This window comes from Helicoverpa zea, chromosome 1 (assembly GCF_022581195.2).
Source record: "Helicoverpa zea isolate HzStark_Cry1AcR chromosome 1, ilHelZeax1.1, whole genome shotgun sequence".
NCBI lineage: Eukaryota > Metazoa > Arthropoda > Insecta > Lepidoptera > Noctuidae > Helicoverpa > Helicoverpa zea.
The window spans coordinates 7,555,739-7,568,776 of NC_061452.1; the positions used below are offsets into that span (position 1 = coordinate 7,555,739).

Consider the following 13,038-nt stretch of genomic DNA (forward strand, 5'->3'; position numbering starts at 1 on the left):
AGAAGTTAAATATCCATTTACACAGCTGACCAGGCACGCCCAACCTAGACATAACTTCTACAAGTATAGTCGGATCTAAACTGTCAAATGCACCTTGAACATCTAGAAATACACAAACAGTGTTTAACTTTCTATCTTTTGCATGTTTCAGGTCAAAGATTAAAGAAGTGAAGCTGTCAGCACAACTTCGTCCTCGACGAAATCCATATTGAACATGTGGAATGATGCTGTTAGATTCCATATACCAATCTAAACGATTTTTGATCATGTTTTCAAATATTTTCCCTAGACATGAGGAGAGTGATATTGGTCTATAAGAGCTGGCCAACTTTGCAGGTTTATCTGGTTTGAGTATTGGAATGACACATTGAGTTTTCCATGACTGTGGAATACGTTTACAATGCCAAAGGAGATTAAGAACATTAAGAAATATTTTTTGCGCAGATTCATCTAAATTTTTAATAATACAATATGGAAAATCATCTAAACCAGGTGTAGTGTCTCTCCGAGATATCAAACTCATGTTAAATTCTGACCATGTAAAAGGATGTAATAAAAATTTTGAATTTAGATTGTCATTGTTTAATTCAAAAATACTGCCTAAATTATCAGAATCTTTTAAATTACTATTATCTGATAATTTATCTAGAAATGGAGAAACAAACTCATCACTGTATGATTTGTTGCCAGTTCTTATACCTTTAAACATTTTAAGATGATTCCAAATCTTACTTATAGGTGTAGTTCTATTAAAAGTGTTACATAAGTTATCCCAACCTATTCCTCTTTGTTCCGATATAGTTCTTTTCTTAAGCGCATCTTTTCTTTTGTAATCTAAATAATTCTCCATAGTAGACTCACTTCTATAAAGTTTTAATGCATTATAAGAGGCAATTACACTTTTTTCACAAATGTCATTCCACCAAGGAGCTGGAGGCCTGCTTTTAAAATTATTTAATTTAGTGAGTTTAGGAATTGTCATCTCTTTTAAAGTATCTAATCGAGAACAAAAATCATTATAGGTTGAAATAGGATCATACAATTTTAGGGCTAAATCATTGAATATTGTTTTGGAAATAGTTTTATACTTTATCCAATCTGCTTTTTTGTATATAAATCTATCAACTGGGGGATTAATTTGATATTTATCTATTTGTAGAGTAATCTCTGTTATTGTTGGATAGTGATAACTACCCATGGCATCATCATGCACAGACCACTCGCATATTGATGCGAGGTTAGCACTAACAAAGCTAACATCAATTGCAGATGGATTTCGTCTCGGGTTATTAACAGTTGTAAAACTACCATCATTCAAAATACATAAATCCAAGTCATCAATGATATTAAATAAATCCTGACCTCTGCTCTTAGTGGATAGACAACCAAATGCAATGTGATGCGCATTAAAATCACCGCTGATAAAGATGGGCTTTGGAAGATCATTAATTATATTACGCAGTCTGTTGATTCGTAGGTGTCCACTAGAAGGAGGACAGTATACACAAAGAATAGTTAAGCTACCATGCACAGTAGATAAGGACAAAGCAACAGTTTGTATGTCTTCATAAAATCTAGTGTTTAAAACTGTGTACTTTAAGTATGGCTTAATTAGTATTGCTACACCATTATGAGCGTTATTGGAATTTTGATTATAAATATTATATCCAGGTATTCTAAAATTATGATCTTTAAACCATGTTTCGTTAAGTAAGCAAATGTCAATATTTTGTTTTTCTAAGAATTGAATTAATAAGGGTTTCTTACTATTGGCACTCTGTATGTTATACTGAGCAATACGTAGCTTAGATATTGTGTGACTTGGATCCATTACTTTAGATTTTTAAGTAAAGTTTCTTTAATACTGTTTATGGTAGTAGGCGTATTATCTCCCTTATTACCTAGTTCCACCAATGTTTGCACCAGGGCCATGAGTACATCATTGCTGGCAACTATTTGTGCTTTGATGTCCACCTTAGGGACTTCCTTAGGTTTATTTACATTATGTACAGTATTATTTACAACAGGCTTATTTACAGAAGTATGTACAGACTTATTTACAGATGTATGTACAGACTTATTTACAGTTTTATTTACATTATTATCAACTAGTTTCATTTTTGGAGGTGAAAGAGGTGGAAATTGTGAAATATCAGTCATTTGTTGTTTTGTCATTGTTGCACTTGCGTAAGTTATTTTATTTTTCTTTTCTAAAATTTTGTTTAATTTAATTGGACACAATCTAGATATTGCCAGATGAGGCCCACTGCAATTGACACAGCAGATCTCTGTTGGTTTGTCACATACTTTATATAAATGCTCACCTCCACAAATGGAACATCTTTGTTTACCATTGCATATTCTAGCAGAATGGTTAAATTTGAAGCAACGGAAACATTGCTGCAATGGGGGGACATATTCAAATACTCGGTATGAAAATAAATCATATTGTACATTGTCTGGAAGAATATTTGATAGAAAAGTTATGCTAACTGTTTGTAGTGGTACTCGCTCTTGTCCAACTTTCTTTGTGAATCTTCTTACAGCTATTATTTCATAGATTGAAGACAGTTTTGTATATAATTCTTTGTTAGAGATGTTTGCTGGTACAAATCTGATTATACCTGTTTTTTCTATTTGCGCAGCCGGAATAAATGCTTTCAAATCATGTTTGTTAAGAAAAGCAGTATTATTAATAAAATTATTAGCAGTATTATATTGCTTGAATATTACCGCTATTTTATTCGCATTAATGCGCTGTATGGCCGTCACCCCTTTTATTTCGCTAGAAAATATGTGGTTAAGGTAGATAGGGCTCTTATTTCCTATTCTATCCTTATTGTTGGTGGCTTCAATGAACACTTTAAAGTCCACATAGGGTGCATTTTCTGGATATAGTCTTTTATAATCTGGTTTGAAATATGGTGTATAGTCAGTACGCTCACCGCCGCCGCCATCACCACAGCAGTCCATCGCAGTCCCTTCGCCTCCGGCCTCAGACCGGGGACGTTTATGTGAGGTGGGCGGGTTATCCCCGCCCCCCTCATTTCCCACCATTTTCACAGTTTTCCACACCTAGCACTTTTGTTTTAATTACTTTTACATAAAAAAAAAACTAGCAAATGTTTAATAAAAACAAATTTTGAAAAAATCCTGAACCGCGCTTATTTAAAGTTCCCGCCAGAATCTCCTACAAAATAAAAGCTAACAATCACAGATTGATTATTGCGTGATTAATTTGCGTAGCAAGCCACAGATTAATAGCACGATTATTTGCTAGGGAAAACGTGAAAAATAATAAATCAGTTAATTAAAAATCTTTTTTTTGTAAGTTAAAAATTGATTTTTATACGTGAGTTTATTTTTAATTAAAAATTATTAATAATCGATGCTTTTATGGATTGATATGTCAATGCTTTAATGAATGTTAACTAATTTTTCAACTGCAACAGATTTAATTTTGCCTACCGTGCCTACCATAATAAAAAAATAAAAACTGACGCTGTCAAAGTCAAAGACGCGGTGGTTTAGGTTATGTTATGTTATTATTTATAATAATGGATTTGTAATAAAAAACATTTTATGTGAATGTAATCAAGATAAATCTCTTACTTGTATTCCAAGAATTCATACGAGAAAGCTACTCGTGTAGTGAAAATGCTTCCAATGCATAACTGCCGAAAAACAAGTTCCTTCCGAAATTATCTATGTTTTGTTTATAGAAAAAAGAGTAGCTTAAGGTTATGGGTAAGCTATAATAAATATAATGCTTATATATGTAATGAATTAAAATGGGATTGTTTCTTGTAATTTACATATTTAGTATAATAATCATAGACTTCTACCCTTACATGTATAAAATTCTATACAAAACCTAACTTCTTAGTAATTACTTTAAACTGTATCTAATTCGCCTTGTGTTTATACCTAGGAAGAAGATATCAGTACTGAAATTAAACTGAACATAGAAAAACATTGGGCAGATGACGTGAAGAGATCAAAAAGCAGTAACAACAAGAAGCCATATTATGTCTTGCCCATGTTTCCCTACCCATCAGGAAATTTGCATATGGGGCATGTAAGAGTGTACTCCATATCAGACACCATTGCGAGATTTGAGCAATTGAATGGAAGGAATTCAATTCACCCTATAGGCTGGGATGCTTTTGGCCTACCAGCGGAAAATGCAGCTATTGAACGAAATATACCTCCATATGACTGGACAAAATCAAACATTAATTCAATGAAACTTCAGCTGAAACAATTGGGGTTTAGTTTTGATTGGAATAGAGAAATATCTACATGTGATCCTAATTATTACAAATGGACACAGTATATATTTTTAAAGTTATTTGAAAAAGGTTTAGCTTACCAGAGTAAGGTAAGTGGTCATAATAATGCATATTTATCTACTTATTTAAAACCGACTCCCAAAAACACTGAAAAGCAAAAAAAAACTATTCTTGGGTGCATCAGCATAGAAGTCAGTATCTAATGGATGTACCTGTTAATACACCACCGACTTCTAGGCTGATGCACCTAAGAATAGTTTTTTTTTGCTTTCAGTGTTTTTGGGAGTCGGTTTTATTTTTTTGTAAAAAGTTTTTTATTTTTGGCTTTTCAGTGATAAGCATAGTTGTCACTATCCGCATTTGTGGAAAGTTCTCATCAATACGAATAATATAAGCCCAAACATGAGGTAGTTTATATATTCAGTTGTCGAGTTCCCTTAACCTTCTCCGGTCTCCATCATCAGGTCAGCTCCAAACCTTCACTGTTGCATAGTGTTATCAGACGTACACCTCATCATCCAGTTTTAAGCTATGCATGCCTACAATTTTCGAAAGTTGACCTCGATTTCTCAGGGTTTCCATCATCAGATCCTGACCTGGTGATTATGGGACCACCTGGAAAGTAAACCCTATCAAACAAAAAAATATTTTTGCAAATCGGTCCAGGCGTCTTCAAGTAATCTGTGAACATACATAAATAAACCGGCCAAGTGCGAGTCGGACTCGCGCACTGAGGGTTCCGTACAAATCCTGTATAGATAAAAAGTGAGTCTCGCGCCAACCGTTCAGTTTAGAACAATCATAGTTATGGTAATTACGTGAGAGTCAAAATGGTTAATATTTTTTATTTTATAATATAACTAAAATAGTAGGCCAGTACCTTGTAAAAGTTATTTTATTGAAGTTATTTATATACAACATTTTATAGTCAGAATTATCATTCAGAAATTTGATTGAAAATAACTAATTATGTCTTAAAGGTCATTGGGCATATCTGACCCGCTTTGTAAAAAGTGGCGGACATGAATCAAAGTAGTTTTAAATCGTGGAGAATGGTATGACGTTTCTTTGAATATAATATTTTATTAAAATTCCATGGAGACGAATGTCCAGGATCGTTTGAAAAATATAAAAGACAAGCAGTTTCAGAGGATTGTACAGGTTGCAATGCTAGTTTTTATTGTTAAAGAATTTTCATAAAGAAGGAAGATGCCAATTCGGATGGCCAGGATTTGATGAGGATCTGGAAACCTTGAGAAATCGAGGGCAACTCTTGAATATTGTAGGCACGCATCGAGTCATAACCAGACATGTGAGTGTATTTTTGAGGGTACTGGTAAACAGTGACCGTCTTACCACAAAAACTTTTTAACGTCAGTTTAAGACTTGTCTAAAAACATGTCAAATTATGACGTTGACATAAGGTTCATTTTGGAGACACATTTTTTTTAGACAAGTGTAAAACAGTTGTTAAAGTTTTTGTAGTAAGGCCATGAAGGTTTGGAGCTGATTTGATTATGGAGACTACAGAGAGTCGAGGGAACTCCTGAACGGCTTATTTTATTCGTATTGGCGAAGACTTTCCACATAGATAGGTTTGACTGCCATTGTGGGATCGATAGCAAAGATCAGATATAGTTATGGGAACTCCTTTACAATTTATAACGTAACCTTGTGTTGGAGCTTATTTTATTTTAGGTGATGAGAATTCACTACTAATGGGATCTTTTATTTTTGAGGGATTCATCACCTAACGAGCCCCAGTTTCAGGTTTTTTTCGAAACTGCCTGACGACTTGTAACTGTCGAATTGTAACAACGACTGCTAGAGAGTAGGATTCGGGGCTGCTGGCTTTACGTTTCTAGAGCCTTGACAAAAGTGTAATTCTGCCCCTTTCTTTGTTTTATAAAGTCGGCTTTATTTTATTTTGTAGCATTTTACAAACAAATCTAAAAAAGCAACAAGAAAACAAAAGCAAGAAAGAACTTAAAAAGATGTTAGGTGCATCGGTCTAGAAGTCGGTGTCTAGAGGATGCATCTATATTTATTTAACCACCGAGATCTAGACCGATAAACAGTTTTTTTGTTGTTTTTAGAAGTTGTATTTTTTTTTGCAAAAAGTTTTTATTTTTAACTTTTGTGAAAAGTTCTTGTCAATTCGAATAATATAAGCCCAAACACGACGTAACTAAAACATACCGTTGAGGAGTTCTCTCGACTTTCTCACGTCTCCATCATCAGGTAAGCTCTAAACCTTCACTGTTTGATAGTATCACCAGACATACATCTGAGAATCAAGTTTTAATCCTATGCATGCCTACAATTTCTGATAGTTGCCCTCGATTTCTCAGGATTTCCATCATCAGATCCTGACCTGATGACAATGGAAATAAACGGCGAGTATACTCTTTCACTACAAAGAAATGATTTCTCAAATCCGTCAAACTTGGTCGTTTAAATTCCCCATTGAAATGAGGAAAATATTTGATGTTTACACCTGATTTTCTCTTGATTCCCATGGTTCACATTGATGCGACTAATGCCATAGTAAATCAGAGCCTTTATCATTATACTGCGCTATATTTCGTTCATATCCGCCGTGGGTATGGTTTCCATACTAAGGTGCCCAATGACATTTGAATGATTTAAAATTTTTCACAGTTTAAAGGCAATTATATTTAAGAAGTGTTTGATATGAATTTCAACTTTAATATCTCTACGCGTTCATGTGAAAAAGGGTAGGTAGTAAGTTTATAATTATTTAAAAAATATTTTATGTCATGTAAGCAAAAATAATATTTTAATATTTTATGTAACTTCAAATTTATCATTTTCGCAATTTTTCCTTTATCTCTACTATATAACGTTGCTTCGTGCCGAATTTCAAGATTCTGAGTTCACGGGAAGTACCTTGTAGGTTTTGATTCCCTAGCGTGTGACGGAAATTCGTCTAAGGTGTCGGTATAACTGCTGTATCTTTTGATCGTGTTAACTTAGAAGTTTGATTGTTTCACTGCCTAAAGGGACAATAGACCTAGGTATTTGGTATAAATTTCAATTTGATACCTTTATTCGTTCGTGAGAAATAAGGTAGTAAGTTTCATTTTATTAAAATATTTTTTTTATAATTTATAACTAAAAAAATGTGGCTATCGAAATTTTTCCTGTATTTGCATTATATGACAATGCTTCGTGCCAAATTTCAAGACTCTGAGTTTACGGGAAGTATCCTGTAGGTTTTGATTCCTTTGCGAGTGTCGAAAATTTGTTGAAAATATCGACATAATCGGCTGTATCTTTTGATTGGCTTGGCTTAGAAGTTTGATATTTTCCCAGCTTAAAGGGACAATAGACCTGAGTATTTCATGTGAATTTCAGCTTGATACGTCCACGCGTTTTTGAGATAAAGGGTCTTGACAGACAGACAGACAGACAGACAGACAGACAGACGGACAACAAAGTGATCCTATAAGGGTTCCGTTTTTTCCTTTTGAGGTACGGAACCCTAAAAATAAATAAATTGAGAACCTCCTCCGGTTCTCAATTTTTTTTTGGGAAGTCGGTTAAAAAACAAGCTGTGTTCTGCAACATTTTGTTAGTTGACAGTTGTAGGATTAAAAGTAATAACTAAAATTAGTTGTTTGTTTGGTAGGTATACTGTAAATGTGTGAGCACAACATGCAACACTCTTTAGAAATACTTCTTTTATTTTAGGCTCAAGTGAACTGGGACCCTGTTGATAAAACTGTGCTAGCGGATGAACAAGTTGATGACCTTGGCTGCTCATGGAGATCTGGTGTTAAAGTTGAAAAGAAATATTTAACTCAGTGGTATATAAAAACTACAAAATTTGCCAAAGATTTGTATGATGGACTTGAAAATGAAGGTTTGGAAAATTGGAAAGATATTATTAACTTACAAAAACATTGGATAGGTGAATGTGATGGAGTTGTTGTGACTTTTAAAATGAAAGTTAATAGTGAAATTAAATCTTTTGATATTTGGACCTCAGAGCCCTATAAATTTATTCATGGTGATTTCATAACTATGAGTTCAAATCATCCATTGGTTCAAGACTTGAAATCTCATGAGACTACTGGACTGAAAAGCTATAATCCAATATCCAATAGTGAAATACCAGTATACTTAACTGATGACATAAATTATCCAGTAGGTAGGGATGTTCTTATTGGTTGTTCTCAAGTCGACAAGGAAGACCAAAAAATAGCTTTGTCACTAAATGTACCTATTAACAACGATTGCCATGCTGTAGATATTAAAAATGAAAATCGACAGGCAGTGAAAATAGCCCTTAGTAAAAATGTGGGTGGACACTCTGTTAGTTCTAAACTCAAAGATTGGCTAATTTCAAGGCAGAGGTACTGGGGAACACCTATACCTATAATACATTGTAAGAAATGTGGCGCGGTTCCGGTCCCATATGAAGATCTTCCTATAGAACTACCCAAAATTGAGTTTCAAAATTCAGGTATACAAACATTAGAGAAATTAGACGAATGGGTAAACTGTAAATGCCCCAAATGTCAATCTGACGCAAAAAGAGAAACTGATACCATGGACACATTTGTTGATTCTTCATGGTATTTCTACCGTTTTTTGGATCCAACTAATAAAGAAATGCCTTTTTCTAAAGAAAACATTGATGGGCGAATGCCAGTTGACATTTATATTGGGGGCAAGGAACATGCAGTGCTGCATTTATATTATGCTCGATTTATGAGTTACTTCTTGCATTCTCTTGGATGGACACCTACAAAAGAGCCATTCAAAAAACTTGTGGTGCAAGGAATGGTCATGGGCCAATCATATAAATTGAAAGACTCTGGAAAATATTTACCATCAGAAGAAGTAGAAAAAGTCGGTAAACAATATAGGGAGAAAGGTACGGGACAAGCTGTAATAACTCAATGGGAAAAAATGAGCAAGTCTAAATACAATGGAGAAAGTCCTGAGAGGCTAATTACAACCTACGGGTGCGATACAACTCGGCTGCTTATCCTCGCAGATGTCCCACCAGCAACACCAAGGCGGTGGTCAGATGCAAGTAAGTTTATTGCAAGTACTTGTAACCGAAAGGGTTAATGATATTTTCAAATTCACTTCTAAACAGTTGATCCGATTGTTTGGCATGAAAATAAGGATAGACATGGTTACGTACTTTTAGCTATAACTGTAGCCCTTTCTTTCCTACCTTGAAATGAAGAACCGTGCCATATAAGTATTTTAACAGCTGCGAAATTATTCGAGGTAGGTATATTTATCATCGCAAATGACAAGACAAAACGTCTTATATCTGATGCGTCTCATAACTTAAAACATATTTTATTTAAATTTCCAGCACCTCGTCGTAATATCCACCTTATAGTTTGTATTTATCTATTATAGCGTTACCTGGCGTGCTGAATTGGCAGCATCGATTATGGATGACTATGAGAGAATTCTTAAAATATCGTAATAATATGCCTTCTCAAAATATTTTATCTCCAGAACAATTTAATAAATATGAATACAAAATATGGGACTCAAGAAATTATTTGATTGCTACTACAACTTACCATTTTAAGTACACTCAAAAAATTAGTGTTGGCATCTCGAGACTACAAAGTCTAACCAGCGTGTTAAGGGTATGGTTACTTGGTTTTAATCTTTAAAAATAAAACATGTTTACATAAAGCTGTTTATTTACAAATAGTACAATAAAAATGCGATTTTACTTTTTATGCATTATAAAATCGTTTTAAATATACATTTTTTTGTTTCATAGAACAAGCTACCACCCGAAGTATTGGCTAAAAGTAAGGAATTCGAAAAAGCTTTAGCAGTTTTAATAATAATGCTGGCTCCAGTGACACCGCATTTTTGTTCCGAGCTGTGGGCTGGTTTACAGTCGGCACCACATAGAATATGTGACGCATCGAATCTGATCAACTGGGACAAAAATGTCTTGGAACAGACCTGGCCACAAGTAGACGATCAATATGAATTATCATTTCTATGTAAAGTGAGTATGAGTGCCAACAAACATTTCTGCATACGGACACTTGACACAGTTTGTGTGTAGGTATATGTATTTCGCAGCCAGCCAGTTAATTACACTAGCGGATTATCTTTTGTAGCAAAACGCAAGTGTGCTGAAATAATAATAGAATATGGCAGGTTTTTAAAGCCCCTTCAGTTACAAACCTATGTTTGATTTAATGGCTATTTTAGAGCGCTTTCAAGCTAGCAGTTTTTTCGCAGTGTAACGCACGGATCGTTTAAGCATACACAAGAAAACACGCGGAGCTAAACTTGAGTTACAAGCATGTTGTGTGATACAAGCAACAAAATCCGCGGGTTATTCCCGTTCGGTAACACCCTTTCGTCGACACTGTGGACGATCGGGAAAAAAAAGTTTCGTTCGTTCACAGTGTTGACGAACGCTACTTATTATTTCGGGAAATTCCCATTCGGTAACACCGTCGTCAACACTGTTGACGATCGGGAAAAAAATGTTTCGTTCGTTCACAGTGTCCATGAATGCTGGTTTTTATTTTTAAAATATAGAAATAAAAATAAAACGTCATGGATTTTTAAAGTGTAAAATACATTTTTAAAGTGTAGTTATTATGAACATGATAAGGCTATTTTTTTATTTTCTAGTTAATTGTATTTTAAAAGATCTAACATAATCCATTAAAACATTTTAAAAATCCAAATAAATAAAAACCAGCATTCATGGACACTGTGAACGAACGAAACTTTTTTTTCCCGATCGTCAACAGTGTTGACAACAAGAACGAAAGGTGTTACCGAACGGGAATTTCCAGAAATAATAAGTAGCGTTCGTCAACACTGTGAACGAACGAAACTTTTTTTTCCCGATCGTCCACAGTGTCGACGAAAGGGTGTTACCGAACGGTAATAACCCGCGGATTTTGTTGCTTGTATCACACAACATGCTTGTAACTCAAGTTTAGCTCCGCGTGTTTTCTTGTGTATGCTTAAAACGCCCGTACGATCCGTGCGTTACACTGCGAAAAAACTGCTAGCTTGAAAGCGCTCTAAAATAGCCGTTAAATCAAACATAGGTTTGTAACTGAAGGGGCTTTAAAAACCTGCCATATTCTATTATTATTTCAGCAGACTAGTTGCGTTTTGCTACAAAAGATATTTATATAATCAATTAAATTACGCATTGTCACGTATTGTGTAAGTAGAACACACAAGTGCAGGCCACAAATATGCAATTGGTTCTACATAAAACTATATCTAACCGAACTATCCAGCAGAATCTAACAATAACTGTAAAATAGTGTGTTGAATAACTGGTGTATTGTTTAGTTATTGTATTTGAACCGCTTTGGCAATCTCCCAGGTTGCCCTATGAGATACCATTATGACACCAAAAAAACGTGGCAATATCGATTCCTTAGGTAATGTTTTACAGACCTTTCGCACTAGCGGATTTTCCGCGTGACGGAGCGCTTGGAACCCTCGGCGCTGTGTCGCGCGCATGCGAGCTACAACAAACAATATTGACAACTACCGATACAACATAGAGTTTTGCCTTTAGTGTGATACTCAATTACTATGTCTTTTTTTGTACTTGTGATTGCTTTAGGGAAAACAAATATTGGATTTAGGATATACCTACTTACTTACCTACTTAATATCAAATACATAGTAGGTAGGTTTAGGTACCCTGCCTAACATAATTCGTTTTTATAGATTCCGGGTTTTTGGTTCATACATTTTTAGGATTAGGGTTAATTGTAATATGATTTTCAGCGACTAACGTTTTAATCTATACTAATATTATAAAGCTGAAGAGTTTGTTTGTTTGTTTGTTTGTTTGAACGCGCTAATCTCAGGAACTACTGGTCCGATTTGAAAAATTCTTTCAGTGTTAGATAGCCCATTTATCGAGGAAGGCTATAGGCTACTTTTTATCCGGGTTCGTGCAGAGGTTTCCACGGGATGCGGGTGAAACCGCTGGTTGGTATATATTTTATTTAAATTGCTCAACCCTACAGGCCAATTTATCACAATTTGTAATATTGCGCAATTTAATTTATCGTCTATATAGAGATCGCTTAAACCTCTACATAGTTAACTTTGTTCAATACGTAAAGGCGGACCTGCAAGCTGTTACTGTAGCCGTTGCAATTACAGTAACTATATTTACATCACACTAATCCTTAAGTAAATTTTATAGAAGTGTGATTGAACGGTTTTTAAATCAATTGGCTGCGACATATACATACCTAAACACTAATGCAATTTGTGAACAAAACTTTGCAAATTTGGAAATACGTGCTTTCCCCTAAACACTCTCCAATTTTTCACAGCTTCGGAATTAACAACACATTAAACAATTTTTACAATGGCAATACCAACGTATTCGTTTGTTTCAGGTGGATGGAGCAGACCGATGTGAACTTAAAATAAAAGCTAGCGATCTTGTAAATCTCGACCATGAGAGGGCATTACAAATCATGCTCAATGAAGAATCAGTCCAACAAAGACTCAAATCGGATATACACAAGACCAAATTCGAACTGTATCCTTACTGTCGTGCAATATTACATATTTTTCCGAAAAAGAATATTAAACAAATAAAAGTAGCTGAAACAGTCATGTAATAAAAACTAGTGTAGCACAGTGTAGAGTAACAGGTGAATCTATACTATCTATGTAAGTAAATGTCGGTGAAATGAATTAAACGAAATACGTTTCAGACACA

General features: G+C 34.6%; 1 protein-coding gene across 1 annotated transcript; it reads left to right on the forward strand.

Annotated features, from left to right (window-relative positions):
- The first annotated feature begins 3,497 nt into the window (after positions 1-3,497).
- Positions 3,498-12,943, forward strand: LOC124634020 (probable leucine--tRNA ligase, mitochondrial). Its single transcript, XM_047169455.1, has 6 exons — positions 3,498-3,747; positions 3,932-4,381; positions 8,007-9,357; positions 9,699-9,937; positions 10,078-10,314; positions 12,710-12,943. Exons 1-6 carry the CDS (start codon positions 3,658-3,660, stop codon positions 12,935-12,937), a joined length of 2,595 nt encoding a protein of 864 aa, XP_047025411.1. The 5' UTR covers positions 3,498-3,657; the 3' UTR covers positions 12,938-12,943.
- The last annotated feature ends 95 nt before the right edge of the window (positions 12,944-13,038 follow it).